General features: G+C 36.6%; 1 protein-coding gene across 1 annotated transcript in view; it reads right to left on the reverse strand.

The window, feature by feature from the left end:
• Positions 1-16,970, reverse strand: part of plekhh2 (pleckstrin homology domain containing, family H (with MyTH4 domain) member 2) — a 108,523-nt gene extending 91,553 nt beyond the window's left edge. Inside the window, 2 exon segments of the mRNA XM_030156922.1 lie at positions 10,257-10,386; positions 16,834-16,970. Of these exon segments, the coding sequence (XP_030012782.1) occupies positions 10,257-10,379 (123 nt within the window). The 5' untranslated portion in view covers positions 10,380-10,386; positions 16,834-16,970.
• Between the last annotated feature and the right edge of the window lie 215 nt (positions 16,971-17,185).

The raw sequence follows: 17,185 nt of genomic DNA on the forward strand, positions 1-17,185 counted from the left end.
AGGAAATGACTGCTTGCTATGGAAAGCCTAAAACCTCTGGTATTAACCCTTCATGCATGATGTCCACATTTGTGGACACATAGTTTGAGCTCACTTTCCAAAGGGTTATAAAGGCAATATTCTCCAAACCACATGGGTTTCCCCTCTATAGACCCAAAGCAATACAATGAAAAGAAGTGTCATCTTAGTTTTGGAATTTGGACTGGTCTGTGATCTCATGAAGTTATCCTCCTAAGACCCAGCTATGGGTTTTCTGTCCACGATTGTAAACAGGAGTCATATCTTTATACGAAAAAAACCCCAAAATAAACAAAAAACAGCTGTCCACCGCAAAGGACATTCCATAAATTTAAAAAAAAAATATGTCTGAAAAAAATATTGCATCATGATGTTTCCAATATAAGCAATTATTTTAAGTTATTTTATAATTATTTAAAAGTCAAATATTAAATATCTTCTTAATAAAGCCATATTTTTTTAAAATAAAGTCCAAAATGCATTTCAACTTTAGCCTAATTTTGAGTAATAAAATCAATCTAAAAAATAATCTAGATAATTTTTTTCATAAATCATGCATGAAAGGGTTAATATGGAGATTCTATCTATGTATTGATTAATTAACTGCTGGTAATGGTGAATTATTTATATAGTTCAAAAGGGCTGTGACAGAATCATTCCTATATGCTAAGTGTTTATGTAATTGACATATAATCATGAAGTATTCCCCTTAACCCTGGATCAGGCAAGTGACTATTTTTGGTCATTTCCACAAACATTAAGTAACCTCCTGAGTAGGGATGGGAATTGATAAAAATTTAACGATTCCGATTCCAATTCCATTATCGCTTTTGCTTATCGATGCAATTCCTTATCGATTCTCATTGGGTGAGGGAATAAAAGAGTACAGTTGTTTGCATTAACTGTCTTTTATATTTCCATCTCTGCACAGAAAATATAACATATACAGTATGTACAAATAATAATCACAGATGATGCCGGGCCCAGTTTGGGGGTGGGGGGGTGCGTACAGTGAAAGTGAAACTAAAGACACTTTACTAATTCCTCTATTGCCGCATTTTCACAACGTGGAACTGGTTCGATTCTGCCCGTCTCCCATTGTTGTGCACCTCATTTCCTTTCCATATCAAATGAATCACATGCTGTGTGGACAAATGTTTGAGCAGATTGGAGAGATTCCACCCTTTTGAAGAAAAGGAAGCTTTGCAAGTGTTACAAGTGGCCCTGTTGTCTTTTTAGACCGTTTCTGCCTCAACGCCATGTTGGCTACGTTCCGACCAAAACAATACAGCGTACACGTGACGTCATCGCACGTGTGCAACGAAGGCGGAATCGATACGCAGAATCATTAAGCAGGCAGGCAAACGATTCCAAGGAATCGAGCAACTGGGATCTAGTTCTCAAAAAAAAAAAAAAAACGGTTCTCGATTCCTATCCCTACTCCTGAGACCCAGCAAAGCATTTTTGTCCTCTGCAGTTGACAACAGTTTCACAGCTTTACTTTAAAATAAAAATTACATAATGTCCACTGAAAAGGACATTATATTAAAAAAAAATTTAAAAAATCTGTCTGAAAAACTTGTTGCATCATGCTATTTCCAATTAAGGCACTTATTTAATGTAAAATGGTGAAAATGTTTACTTACTGGGTATCAGGAAGATATGGGGCCAATCCTGTACCTCAGTGAGATCGAGAAGTATGTTGGTTTTTATTAGTCAAAGAAGGTCCCATGGACTATTGCACAGGTGTCAAACTCCGGTCCTTGAGGGCCTATATCCTGCATGTCTTAGATATTTCCCTCTTCCAGCACACCTGGTTCAATTAATGATCAGCTCATCATCCAGCTTTGCAGAAACCTGATAATGATGTCATGGCTTCCAGGTGTGATGGAAGAGGGAAATATCTAAAACATGCAGGATACTGGCCCTCGGGGACCGGAGTTTGATACCCCTGGACTGTTGGTATTGGTTGTTGTCCATCCATCGTCCATAAACAGTTTTTCAATAATCTTCTTTTCTGAAACTGTTGGTCAGAATGACTTTACATTTGTTGTGGAACATCTTTGGGGTAAGGTCCACCAAGTTTGTTCAAAGAACTAGGAAATTTTGATTTTTTTTTAATGTTTGACAAATTTTTGAAAAATTTTAAAAGTCTCCATTGATTTATAATGAAATACATTTCAAAGTGCTATAACTTGAAAAAAGTTGAAGATATAGTTACTGTTGGCAATAGACAGGAAGTCACATATGGGCTTTCATTTGGCGCCATGATCTTTGACCTTGACTGACCTTGAAAGGTGAAACCCAAGGTCATCTATGTCCAGATTTCTAGAAACTTTTTCTCCAAAACTGTCAGCCAGAATAAATTTAACAACCATTTACTGCATTACAGAGTATTTCAATTACACACAGGGCATTGTACCATGTGTACAGTAATGTGGGGAATGTTAGAAACAGCTGTATTGTATTTTGGAAAAGTTTACATTGTGTTCTAATTCAGTAGATAGTTTCACTTAATATCTAACTGCAAATCCATCAATGTTATTTACAATACACAGTAATATACATGATTATCATGATCAATTTGACCCAAACAGTAATGATCTCTATGAGCTGTTGGCATTTTAAGAAGCTTTGTCAAAACATAGTGAAGATTTACCAAATTTGAGTCACTAATAAAGAAAAAATTAAGTCAAAAATGCAGGTTGGCTGCAGTTTCTAAGATGCAGTCATGGGTCAAAATGTGAAATTCTGAGAAGTAATGAGAGAATGGGTTTTATGTTTGTCTCAGAGCTACTAGATCTACTTAAAAACACTGTCTGCACATGACAATACATTCACTTTACAGGTTCTTTCTAGTGGAAGACTTATAAATATATTACATAATGTGTGTAAATCAATATATACGTTAGAACACTTTATCAAATACACTGAAAATATCAGCTAACCAGTTCTTTTGTCATTTGTTTTCCAATTCATCGTATTAAAGTATGTAAGATTTTGCACATTTAACCCTTTCATGCATGATGTCCATATTTGTGGACACATAGTTTAACTCACTTTCCAAAGGGTTTTAACCTTTGTCTTGTGTTAGCTTTCTGTTACCATCTCTTCTGTTAACAGGTCAGTTTTGACCCATGTCTTAAATCAGCTGTAAAATACACTAAAAACTATTATCGATCATCCAGTTTGTTTCACATCTCTTGGTTATCTTGTTAGGCTTCCTTATCCATGAAAATATTGGTTTTAATATTTTTGGTATGGGCCTCTGGGCCTTTTTTTTGTCAGTATACCCCTCCATGTGCTCTTTGCAAGTCACCAACTCTAAACTGAATTGACCTCACATGTCTGGACAGGCCTGCCGTAGCTTGTTTTGTTTTTGTGCAGGTATACTGGATAAAAAGGCAAAATGAGAATCCCCAAAAATTCACATGATTGGGAGAGGAGCTGGCTGTCAGTGTGTTGGCTGACAGTGCACTTATGATTTCAGTTTTGGCTCTAATTATTGCTTTATAATCTTATTTTTATAACTGGGTCAAAACCGACCCTAACAGCACAAAGGTCATAATTTCAACCAGAGCATTTCATAATTTGGTGAAACAAAAAAAGTTTGTATTATTTTGTTAAAATAGAGGTTCCTGACAAAGTCAAAAAGCCTTGATGCAATAAACAAATTTTATGTGGTTCATTTATGCATTTAAAACCTAAAATGGGTCAGTGGCGACCCTAACACCAGAGGAAGGTTAAAGGCAACATTCTCCAGACCACATGGGAGCAGTCTCTATAGACCCTCAGCAATACAATGAAAAAAGGATCATCTTAGTTTTAGAATTTGGAACACTCTAATCTCATAAAGTTAACCTCATTAGACCCAGCTATAAAGAGTTTCACAACTTTATGCAAAACAAACAAAAAAAAAAACAAACTGTCCATCATAAAGGACATTCTATAAAAAAAAACAAAAACAAAACGTATCTTAAAAAACTGTTGCATCATGATGTTTCCAATATTGGCAATTATTTAATAAAAAAAAAAAAAAGCCAAATCTTGTACTTTCCCAGGTCTTAGGAGGTTAAATATCTTCTTAATAAAACCATATATTGAAAAAAAAAAAATCAAAATACATTTCAACTTTTGCCAAATGTTGGGTAACAAAATCAATCTAAAAAAATCTAGATCAGGGGTCTCAAACTCATTTTCTTTCAGGGGCCACATTCAGCCCAATTTGATCTCAAGCGGGCTGGACCAGTAAAATAATAGGATAATAACCTATAAATAATGACAACTCCAAATTTTTGTCTTTGTTTTAGTGCAAAAAAACCCAATTAAATTATGAAAATACTTACTTTATAAACTATCAAAAAAACCAAAACAAAACATGTAAATAACCTGAAAAAACTGAAATTTAAATTAAAAAATGAAGAAAATTGAGTGCAATTTTAACAATATTATGCCTAAACTTATAATTTCCACATGTGCATTGTGGATCGGATCTACAAAGACACTAAACACTTAGTAATAGGCAGAAAATAGTTAAAATTGTGCTTAATTTTCTTTAGACATTTCATATTTGTTCAGGTTATTCACATTTTATTGTTACAGGACAGTTTGTAAATGTAAATATTTCCATAATTTAATGTTATTTTTTGCACTGAAACAAAGAAAAAATTTGAAGTTTGTATTATTTATAGGCATAATGTAATATTATTTTTCTCACATCAAATCGAGAAGAAAATATGGAGTCATTATTTCTTGCAGGTTATTATTCTATTATTTTACTGTAGATCAAATTGGTCTGTATGTGGAACCTGAACTAAAATGAGTTCACCAGCCTTGACAGTGCAATTTTTGCACTTTGCTAATTCATCCCACGAGCCAGACTGGAACCTTTGGCAGGCTGCATTTGGCCCCCGGGCCGCATGTTTGAGACCCCTGATCTAGATGCTTTTCTTCATAATTCATGCATGAAAGGGTTAATCTCTGAGGAAGATAATTTCTGAAAAAAAAAAAACAAAAAAACAAAAAACAAAAGCTAAGCCAGTGTCATCTGTGATCAGTTGTCTATTTTTCCAGTAATTGTCTGTAAAATTCAGCTGAACTGTAGCTGAACTCTGGATCCTTGGGAGCTAAATCAGTGATTTTCAGTATGCAGTGCAGATGAAAGGATTACAGCTATTCTTACAGAAATCACACTGGCTCCATACTGCGAACAGGCTTTGAGGTGGTGACCTCAGATTTACAGAGGCATTTCAACCTAACATGAAGACAAGGAAACTCAGATCTGGATGGTAAATGTTACGTAGGGATAGAGAGAAAAGAGGCTTCATAAAAAAAAAATAACATAAAAAAAAAAGTAAGTTCGAGTTATTCTGAGTTTAATGGTGTGTTTTATGATGCTGAGTGGAAACATGCTTTAAATGTACTTATACTCAAAGTGTTAAATACGACGAATAAGGCCAAAAATATGCAACAGGGCCTTTCACATGTGCTACGTGGGCTGCAAAAACCCACCAAAGCCAATCTTTGCTCCAAGTCTCTCCAGGAGTTTGTTTTGCTGTCCAGCTGAGCTTACTTTGACTCTGTAATTGACTGGAGCTGGGTCAATCCCATCATGCAGTGCGTGGCGGAGCCCTGTGGTCAGACTGCTGTTTACATTAGAGTTCTAATCAGCCTCCCTGGAGAGCAGCTTCAGATCTAGGCCACTGAACAGTTTGGGCCGGCCCAGCGCTGGCCAGCTGGGAGGGACGGGCCGCTCTGTACCACCAGAAACACCACAACACTCTGTCTGACTGCAGATGTCTTCCTGGACTTAGAAAACACTGTACTTGGAAGGCATTAATCTTAATTTTAGACTGGATGGTCAAACAATGAGACATAATGAAGACGGAGTTTCTGTAAGTGCTGCTGCTTAATTTATCTACTCATTCACAGTGGCTGCTTAAAGACCTATGACATTAAGGTTTTTGTCATACACATAAACAAAACTAAATAAAAAACAAAAACAAAACAAAAAAAGGAGTGATTAATATGTTTCAGCTGCAACAAGTTCTTTAACTCTTTAAATCAGGGGTGTCAAACTCATTTTAGTTCAGTTCCACATTCAGCTAAATTTGATCTGAAGTGGGCTGAACCAGTAAAATAATAACATAATAATATATAAATAATGTCAGCTTGAAACTTTTCTCTGTTTTAGAGCAAAAAAAAAAAAAATTTACATTATGAAAGGTTTATATCTACATACTATCCTTTCAAAAGATGTGAATAACATGAACAAACTGAAAAAATAAGTGCAATTTTAACAATATTCTGCCTCAGTTTATCATTTAATAATAATAATAATAATGGATTAGATTTATATAGCGTTTTTTTGGTCACTCAAAGCACTTTACATTCTGACCCATTATTCATTCGCTTTCACATTCTCCCTCTGGTGGTGGTAAACTACATCTGTAGCCACAGTTGCCCTGGGGCAGACTGACAGAAGCGTGGCTGTCAATTCGCACCAACAGCCCCTCTGACCACCACCAAACATTCATACGCATTCATACACCAGTGTGAGAGGCACTGGAGGCAAGGAGGGTGAAGTGTCTTGCCCAAGGACACAACAGACTGACTAGGACAGAGCAGGATTCGAACCGCCAACCCTTCGGTTATTGGCTGACCCGTTCTACCATCTGAGCCATTTATACATGTACATTATAACTTACAGATCACAGTGGATCTACAAACACACAAAACATTTAATAACAGACAGAATATTGGTACAATTACTCTTAAATCTCTAAAGACATTTCAGGTTTTTCATGTTTGTTCAGGTTTTTCACATTTTTTGTAAAAGGCTAGTCTGTAAATTTTAACATTTTTGTGTAATTTTACTTTTTTTTTTTTTACACTAAAACAGAGAAAAATATGTGGTTTTCGTTATTTATAGTTTATTATGATAGTATTTTGCTGGTCTGGTCTTTAGATGGAATTGAACTAAATTTGTTTTGACATCCTTGATTGTTAATATCTTCAATGTAATTTTTGTGTTTTGCTAATTCATCCTGCAGGCCGGATTGGACCCTTTGGCAGGCCAGTTTTGGCCCCCGGGCCGCATGTTTGATACCCCAGCTTTAAATCCTATCGTGTCATCACTGACACACCCTGTTTGGATGGCTGTAACTCTTTCACTGTTTGTCCAATTGGAAAAATTCGAATGGTTTCTGAAACCTGAAATGTTGTGCTTTATTGGGTCATTATGGTAATTTTACTCTTGCCAGTACTAGAAACTGGAGAACACTGCAAAAATCAAAATCTTACCAAGTGTATTTTTCTCATTTCTAGTCAAAATATCTCATCACGCTTAAAATAAGACATAATCACCTACAGAGTAACTTGAAAGTGAGATACAAGAACGTACTTTTAGACAATAGATCTCGAAAATCTTATTTTAAGAAATCTTACCGAGATAATTTTCACTTGTTCCATTGACAGTTTTTTTTTTTGGCTTAATTTAAGATTTTTTTTTTTTTTTTTGCTTAATTCAAGCAAAAAAAATATGCCAATGGAAGAAGTGAAAAAATTTTTTTCTTAAGTGATTTATCACTGTTTATTATAATATTATTCTCTGTATTTTACTTTTTTAATGTGTAAATCAGTAATCAATCATTCATTAATCATGTAGATGTTCATTAAATTTTAGAGAAATTTCAAAGGTCATCATATCAAAACAAAGAAAACTGATGAAAATGTGACTTTTTCAGCAAAATATAACATTAACTGAACATAAAAACAAGTGTCTCCATCCACGGTTATTGATCAGACTCCATGCGTTTTACTGGTGAATCAATGTTGTAGAAGATGATGGTGTTTCCATGGTAACTATGGAGCCTCTGAACGTCCAAATGGGTCACATCTGATGAACATGAAAAGATGACAAACTACATTTCCCACCAATCATTCACCTGTAATAATAGGATTAGTGGATCAGCAGGCATTAAACATTTTAGCTCAATAGATTATTTTGGTTAGTGGTGGATATTTGGGTGTTTATGGGTTAAATTTGTCAAAACGTTGAAAAGCAGGTGTGTTTCTCCCTCTGACCAGAAATGTTGACATTTTTTGGTCGTGCACTTTCAGTCCAGCCTGAAACCCTGCTGTGTACTTGGTTTATGTACAACACACAGAGCTGAACATTAACAGACAAGAGGCCATTTGTCGCAAACAGCCGTAAAACTCCCAGTAAAGCCGAGGCCTCCGCTGTGCCTCATGGGAAAAAATAAGAACGATAGTCAACGGTAACAAAGAGACATAGGTTTTTGGATCCTGTCTGAACTGTGTTACCATTTACACATCTGTCATCGCATGTGGTACACGTCGCCAACACCAAAACAGCCAAGTTGGCATTTTTCACCTCATTTTTTGGGAGATTGAGGTGAAAAAGTGCAACAAGTCTCATCATGTTGAAGCTGCAGAGACATCTTCAGATTCTGGACAAAGACAGTTATGATGATGCCACGTCTGCAACACTCAGGGGTGTTAAACAGAATAGAACAAAAATACACTTTGTTGTCATTGTCTAAATAACACAATTGTGGACAACATCGTGACAGAAAAAGGAACGGAAAACGTGAAGAACAAGTGCTCAGAGAACGCAAACCTCCGCCAAGCACCCCGAACGGTGTGCATGTGTGGATCAACTATTTCTTTTTAAACTATGGATTTGCAAAACAAATTTCATAATGATATTTCACGAATTGCATTTTTTATGATTTTTTGAAAATGGTGCGTAAAAAATAACAAAAATCAACAGAGCGTAACAGAAGAGAAATGGAGTGGAACGATATTTCATACAAAGTTGAAGCTTGGTACCAGTCATGTGTATGTCAAATTCTATTAAATTCCAATCAATATTTGTTGAGTTATAATGAAAAATGTGTCGTTAATGGGATTTTCAATGTTAAATTGAAATGTCCACAGAGTCCACATTCCACTGTGGATGTGGACAATTTTTTGCCAGATACAAGATATTGTTATAAGCTATGGGTGGATCAAATTGGAGGCTAATCAGAGTCGTTTCGATTTTTTTATGAATTTTCAAAAATTGCTCAATGATGAGAGATAGGAAAATTTGAGATTTTGTGACCTTGCTGTGACCTTGAACTTTGGCCTACTTGGCCCAAAATGTAATGGGTTCATCTCAGGGCCAAGGCCTATCTGTGGGTACAATTTGGTAAAGATGGTTGTAAAGTTGCTAACAAACAAACAAACAAACAAACACACACACAAAGCAAAGTGATCACAATACCTGGTGCAGGTAAAAAAAATAGTCTATAGTAGCGGAGAGCTTCCAGCTGCTGCATCTGTGTTGGCCACCATCTTGGATTTTAAGGTGCCATCTTTGTATTTAGATATTTTCAGAGTTAATTACTTCAACAGTTTTACAATGAAGTGCTATTTTCTTGACTTGTAAACTTATCTTTTGAATTGACAAACATCATATGTGTACACCAGGGCTGTCAAACTCATTTTAATTTAAGGGCCACATTCAGCCCAATTTGATCTAAACAAACACGTTTTTTTTGTTTTGTTTTGTTTTTTTGTTGTTGTTTTTAATTGTACAGCTTTTTATGTTTTTAATCTATTCTTGTATTTTATTCTTTTATTTAGGTTTTATCTATTCGTCTATATTTTTTATTTATTTATTTACAGTTGTTCTGTGTCTTTTAATCTATTCTTGTATTTTACTCTGTTATTTTGGTTTTTATTTATTTTTCTGTACAGCACTTTGGTCCACTGCGGTTGTTTTAAAGTGCTTTACAAATAAAGTTGGATTGGCTAGGATGTCCAAAGAGACCCTCAAACCTGAATAACACCACACATGTCATAACACTGCACTCAGAACAGGGTCTAATTATGATCATCAAAACAAAACAAACTGTTAAAATCATTAAATTACTAATTATATCACTATGTTTTCCATAAGACAAATCTCACTTATGAGTGAACTTTGCACTTCTTCAAGGTTTACTTTAAAGTGTGTCAAAAAGTGACTACTATTCACAGCTCATACACCATTTTCCTGTGGACGGGAGTCACATCCAATTAGATTGAACTTAACTTTAGTTTATTCTCCACCCCTGATCCCAGACTGCAGCTGTTTCCTATAACATTAGAGTTATTTTTCCACCTGAGATGAAAGCTGACTGACACTCTGAGTATGTTACATTTTCAGGGCTATGTTTGCTTGAACTTACCTTGTCAGCGGTGAGTTCTCGGATCTTGATGATCTGAACCCTGAACTTCATGAGCAGCGCCTCCAGGACCATACACTTCTCCTTCCAGTCCTCCTGGCTCATGGCCTCCTCCCCCTCCGCCATACCGCCTCTGAAACATACGCAGAGTAAATACACACTGTTAGCCCAGATGTCAAATATACTTAAAAATAAGTATCATAATGCGCTTAAAAATATAAATTTGATGATATCACTAGAGAATATTAAGTATAGTCAACTCATTTGTAGATATAGTCGAATGTGTGAATAAATTTAAGCTAAATGGATTTAAATAAATAAGCTTTAGTTATGACCACACCTCTTTTTCATAAATTGTCAACTGCCCAAGCATGTCTGGACATGCCGGTCTCAGTGCTTTAGGTCAAAAATTAAGATTAAGATCCTTTATTATGGAAGTAAATCTGTCTCATCAAGTTTTGAATTATAAAAGCCATTAAATTTCTTGTGCCGAATTTTTTGGAACTGAAATTAAGTATCTGAATTTTTTTGTCTCTGAATTCGACTAGGTTCATAAATTTAGAATAAAAAAATTTCAGATGCAAAAAATTCAGACGCAAAAACATCAGCTCACACATCCGGGACACCAAGGAAAAGCAATCAATTTTATCTCAAGTCGAACCGACAGCCAGCCAATCGAGTTACGTTAGGTTGGTCATGTGACACCAATGAAGGAAAACGGTCAGCACAGATGTGTGATCTGATTTTTTTGCATCTGAATTTTTTGCATCTGAATTTTTTTTTAATTCTAAATTTATGAACAGAGTTGAATTCAGAGACAAAAAATTCAGATACTTAATTTAAGTACAAAAAAATTCAGTGCTAGAAATTCAATAGCTTTTATAATTCAAAATCTGATGAGACAGATTTACTTCCATACTTTATTGTCAGTGGGCTATACAGTACATTTTACATTGTATAGTAGATTTTACAGCACACTGAAATTCAACCTCTGCTTTTAACTCATCAAATAACAACAATACGCCATCACAGACAGTGAAAACCTTCAGAAACTAGAGAAAAGTTATGGTTTGGTTCCACATCTCCTTCAAGAAGAGAGAAAATCAGATTCATAATCAGGTCATGAATCATAATTCTACCTCAAAACACCATTATATGATGGTTTAGCCACATTGTCCAGCTTTTATCATGCAAGTATGTAATCTGCCTGACCTACTCCAACACCAACCATATTCACATGCAGGTACACAGTCATTTTCACGTTTTTTGTTAAAGGAGTGAAATCCATGAAGATAACAACAGGTCACACACAGATTGAGTTTAATGTTCTTAATGTACAGATTGAGGCAGTGTTTTTTAACCTTGGGGTCAGGACCCAATGTGGGGTCGCCTGGAATTCAAATGAAATTTCTAGTAATTGATAAAAATAAAAATAAAAACTTAGTAATAAAAATATATGGTGAGTTGAGAGAGACAATCAAAATACATTGTGGTCGGTTTCAGATGCTGCAGCTCTTTCATAATTCATAGTTTGAGTTCTTGTTTGTTCAGTATTAATTGTCAGCCTTATAAATCCAAGCTGGACTGACTGTACATATCCTGACCAAGGAAAATAAAATTCTCACTTTGTGCAGTAATCTACACCTGGCTTTTCTGCCTCCATCCGTAATAATATACATTATATAGCCTAAATGTCATCTAAAATTAACATTTATTTGCAAAAGTGGAACCAATGTTTAACAGCAGAGAAATGAAGGAAACAAAGCTTTCATTCAGGAGAATTGTGGTTGAATGATTTATTTTTTGGATCACTTTAAGTCAATTAATTGGTTGCAGCTCTAAAAAAAAAAAAGTTTCCGTTTTGAATGTCTGGGGTCGCCAAAAATTTGTGATGTTAAAATGGGGTCACGAGGCAAAAAAGGTTGGGAACCACTGGATTAAGGTTAAGGTCAAATGTATATGTATATAGCACATTTACAACAACACAAAGTGCCAAAAGTGCTGTACAAAGCAGTAGATAAAAATACAAGATATGCTAAAACTAGTAAAAATAAGAATTAATATAAGATATATTAAAACTAATAAAAACAGATACACAAAAATAGAATAAATAGACTATAAACTAAAACACAACCAGAGGGTAAAACTAATAAAAGTCACACACTTGTATTAAAAGCCAGTGCAAATGGTCTTTAAAAGAGATTTAAAAGGTTCAGCTCTGTTATATCAGTGATGGGAGGTCATTTCTCATTTTGATCAAAGGAAAACTCTGTATCTCCCTAAACCTGACACAGCAACACACCCACAGGAAGGAAAAAAAAAAAAAGATAGACAGAGGATTTGTTGTTGTCCAGATGTTTCACCTGAAATATTCCGAGCTGGACTCGTGTGGGCAGTGGGTGTTAACGCTTAACTCACCAAAAACAAAATTAAAAATACACCACCTTTGCTCCAAAACACTTCAGCGCCTCAGGGAGGACGGGCTTACATCACCTTTTCCAACATTATCGCAAAAACAAAACAAAAAAAGACAAGAAAAAACACAATACGAGGGTGAAATGAGATGGGACGGACAGATGAGGAGTTCAGGAGAAGGATGATAGAAAGCCTGGGTTTCTCCTCTGAGTAATAACCTCTCATTAGCAGCCTGGCCTCCTCACAAAGAGACTGCAAACATGTGTGGAGGAAGACCATAAACTGGTTTCCACAGGCTTATTTCTGTTGCCTGTTTGCTGTGGTAAACACTGACGAAAGCAGGGGAAAAAAACCTCGCGCCGCACAAAACAAAACAACATAAACGCCTGAGGGAAAGGAATGCACGTATGTGACACAGAGAATCAATTCTACGCACTGAGCAATTCCACCTTGTATATATTACTGTGTAGTTTTGTTCATTGATGGATTTTTTCTTATCATGCCATGTCTTTCTATAGCTGCTTAACTCTTTAAAACCTAACGTATCATCTCTGACACACCCTGCGCATATGCAGTTTGGATGGCTGTAGCTCTTTCACTGTTTGTACAACTGGACAAATTCCGACAGTTTCTGAAACATGAGACATCAAACTTTATAGGATTTATTGGATCATTGCAGTAATTTCAGTAGCCCCTTTTACACAGCACTTCTGTTGCCGAAAGATGTCTGTGTAAATGAAATGGGGGGATCATTTGGTCCCGCCTTTATGCGCCTTGGGAGGTAGTAACATTATCTTGATAAAGGTGGGATCATGATTCCGGAACACTATGTAATGCCACGTTTCCACTGCGTGATATCAGCTTAACTCGACTCGGCCTTTTTGTGTTTCCATTACGAAAGGACCTGGAATCTGGTACCCGGTACTAGTTTTTTGGTATCACCTCTGCCAAGGTTCCAAGCGATACTAAACCGTGATGTATAACACTGCAGACCACTGATTGGTCAGACAATTTTCTCTGTGACCCGCCGTTTTACAAAAAACAGATGCGGAAGTTGACAGTAAATATAGCGGTAAATTAATCCACATGATAACAGCCCAAAACTACACCATGGTCGGTCGAGGAGATTCAGTCTTTGGTGGCCGACGAAAAAATTCAGACAAGACAACACACAACGAGCGAGTTTATTAGCAACTCTCTGAGCAGACGACACGGAAGTAACGCGCCGCATCGCTATGACGTCTAGGTACTGTAATGTCAGTAGTATCCTGTAATGGAAACGGTCTCCAGGAATACCGAGTCGAGCCGTGCTGAGCCGAGTCGAGCTGGTTCCACGTGGTGGAAACGCAGCATAAAAGGAACATCTCTCGTTCTGCAACCAAGGTGTGACGTTTTGATGATGATGACCCTTGGTGCCTGAGAGACAGCGGGTGCATACAAAGGCGGACTTGACACCAGGCATGACACCAGGCATTAAGCTGGCTGCGGCGGCCATAGTGGCACAGGGTGGCTGCCGCAGAATCCGTGCCAGTGCCTCCATACGCACTGTCTCTCTAGGGGTATTCAAAAATGAGCGCTGCGTCACCACCCCTTTGATTCCGGAACACAGGTCCACTGTGTAAAAGTCCAGCCTGTCTCACCTCTTTAACTCCTTTGGCTTCGCTGTGTAAATCGGTCAGTAGTGGAAAAAAGGTCAGATCACCATCTTGCCTTTTTTCCAGGATCTCTGTGTAAAAGTGGCTTGTATAAACAAAATGGTGGATCATCTGGTCCCACCTCTGTAACGGCTCTGGAGGTAGTAACAGTGCCGTGATAAAAGAGGAATTATGATTCCAGAACGCTATGTAAAAGGAACACCCTGGGGTGCCGATAAGGGGGCGTAAACATGACAAATTCATGGGGCCCAGCATTTGTGGGGGGGCCATAGAGTAGAGGAGGGGGTCCAGTGGACGTTCAAAGTCAAAGCATGTTAAGTGGCAAGTTTCGTTTAGCACAAGTGACGTTATGTGTGGCCCCCCCCAACTACCACAGATCGACAAGATACTGAATTTTATGAAGGTGCCCACAACGTTTAGCTTTCATGGGGCCCACAATTACTAGCGGCGCCCCTGGGAACACCTCTCGTTCTGCAACCAAGGTGTGATCTTTTGATGTGTGTGACCATATTTAAAAATTGGTGCGGGTCGTGTACAGTAAACAAACATATCAACGCAACCAGAAAGATGTCGAACTGGGGAGACACCAAGATCCACGAGCTGTTGTCACTTCGGGCGGAGGACTCTATCCATGCTAACATTTGTGGAACGGTGAAAGACTCTGGAGAGGTTAGCAACACCACTATGCTCGGGATATTTCTGATGTGCGAGTTATACGTCACACTATACACTGCGCTGCATCACTGCCCCTTTGATTCCGGAAAGTAGGTCCACTGTGTAAAAGTCCAACCTGTCTCACCTCTGTTACTCCTTTGTCTTGGCTGTGGGAATCGGTCATTGGTGGAAAAAAGGTGGGATCATTATCTCACCTTTTTCTAAGATCTCTGTGTAAAAGAGGCTACTCATGCCTGAACTAGAAGCTGGAGAAGAAGCCCTTTTATCAACATTATAGAATGCAGTAAAGTGTAAATGATTGCGAGATTTTGAAAGATCTGGGAAAAAAAGTGCTCTGGAGAAACAGGCAAATAGACTCACGAACAGCATATTTTCTAAGCTTTTTATAGTCAAAGTAGGAAAAAAAAAAAGTCCAGACTGACTTTTTTAAGCTTAGGTTTTAAAGAGTTAATGCTCTTTTCACTCTCCTCCAGTCATGATGCCACGATGATGACGAAAGGATGTGGTTTTGTGTAAAAACACTAAAGGTCACTGAACCCCTAAACCCTGACTCTGAGCTTTTCTTTGTCGTCTTTTCTCTCCGTAACCCTCATTCTCACGCACTTCCTGTTGAGTAAAGTGAGTGTTATAGTAAAGAGACAGAGCTCCCATGTGTTTTGTTTCTTCAACTGGTGACGTAGTGCAGATTTACTGACTTTTCATGTATTTAAAAAGCAGTGTATGAATGTATTTTTACTTAAATACTGTGCTTAAACTGTAGGTATATGCATGTTAAGTGAGTATTTTCATTTTATGCAACTTTATACTTGTAATCTGCTAAATCTCAGAGGCAAATACTATAGTTTTTACTGTTGCATCTAATGAAAACACGCTTTAAATGTGTTGATTTTTCAATATTTCTAATAAACTGAAGGATGAGGTGTTGCTTTATGAGCTGAACTTAATATTCTCCTTCTTAAGCTAAATAAATCGCAAAAATCTTTTGGATTTTAATGAAAATCACAAGCTAAAAAGTGTTTCTCTGAGCTAATATAAAGCTGATCTTTAGAGACATGTTTTTGTGATGCATGCATATTGATTTAATTAACAGAATATCGATTATACAGCTGTAAAATGCAACATACACATAAATGCAGAAACAAAATTCATTAAAAACATGGTAAAATACAGACAGGGACTATTTTACTGTGCAGTAACTTTGGGTTTTTATACATTATCTTTTAGCTGAGTGAGGATTTTTGGTGTAATAGAGTATTTTCCACAGTATGGTATTACTGCTTATACTTAAGTAAATGAACTAAATACTTCTAACACTGTTAAGAAGAGGATGTACTGTGATTAAAGCCTAGAAATGGCCTTAAAGTACTGAACAACAAGCACTTTATAATGATAAGATGATAGGAATAAATCTATGAGGTTATTTTGTAAATATTATAAGCATTAAAAGTAATGTACATGCATAAAATTGGCTGAAGTGGCCAATTTATTAGGTTTTTATTGTGTTACTGCTTTTATTTAATTCAAATATGTTTCTGTAATTATGAAATGTTCAATAAAAAGCTGTATATAACGTTTACTGTGAAAGAGAAGACGGATAAATAGGTAATTTATTTGCTTTAAAACACCATATTACTTTACAAAGTACAGTATTAAGTGAATATTCAGTTACTAGTGTATTTGTTATTATTTATCGTATTTTCAGGGTTAATTTTTCTCATAAGTGAAAAGAACCACCGTGTACATCATCATTAAACTCACAGTTTATAGGTTACCATTTAGACACATATACTCGTTGTGTCCCATTTAATTAAATTCTGTAAACTTTGCTAACTTACCCTCAGGATTATATGACGTAGAGAAGATGCGCGAGAGGATTCACGCCATGTCGACCTCAGCGTCAAAAAATATCGCCTTAATTCTGTGGTGAAAATCCTAATTCACGGTGAATTTCGCTCTTTCCCTGAGGTTTTCATTTCAGCTCTGAGTAAAAGTTGGAGACGGGGTTGGATGGAGAGGGCGTGGCTTCACAGAATAGAACCAATCACAGGCTTCGGAGGCGTTTCTCTTCCGCTGCTGAGCATTGAGGTCTGCTGGTGATTGACGTCTGATTCCACCAATGAAACGCCGGAGCGCTATTTCACCGCCGGAAAAATGTATTATTATTATATATATATTTTTGCTTTTATT

The sequence above is a fragment of the Sphaeramia orbicularis genome, chromosome 15 (genome assembly GCF_902148855.1).
Source record: "Sphaeramia orbicularis chromosome 15, fSphaOr1.1, whole genome shotgun sequence".
Lineage (NCBI taxonomy): Eukaryota > Metazoa > Chordata > Actinopteri > Kurtiformes > Apogonidae > Sphaeramia > Sphaeramia orbicularis.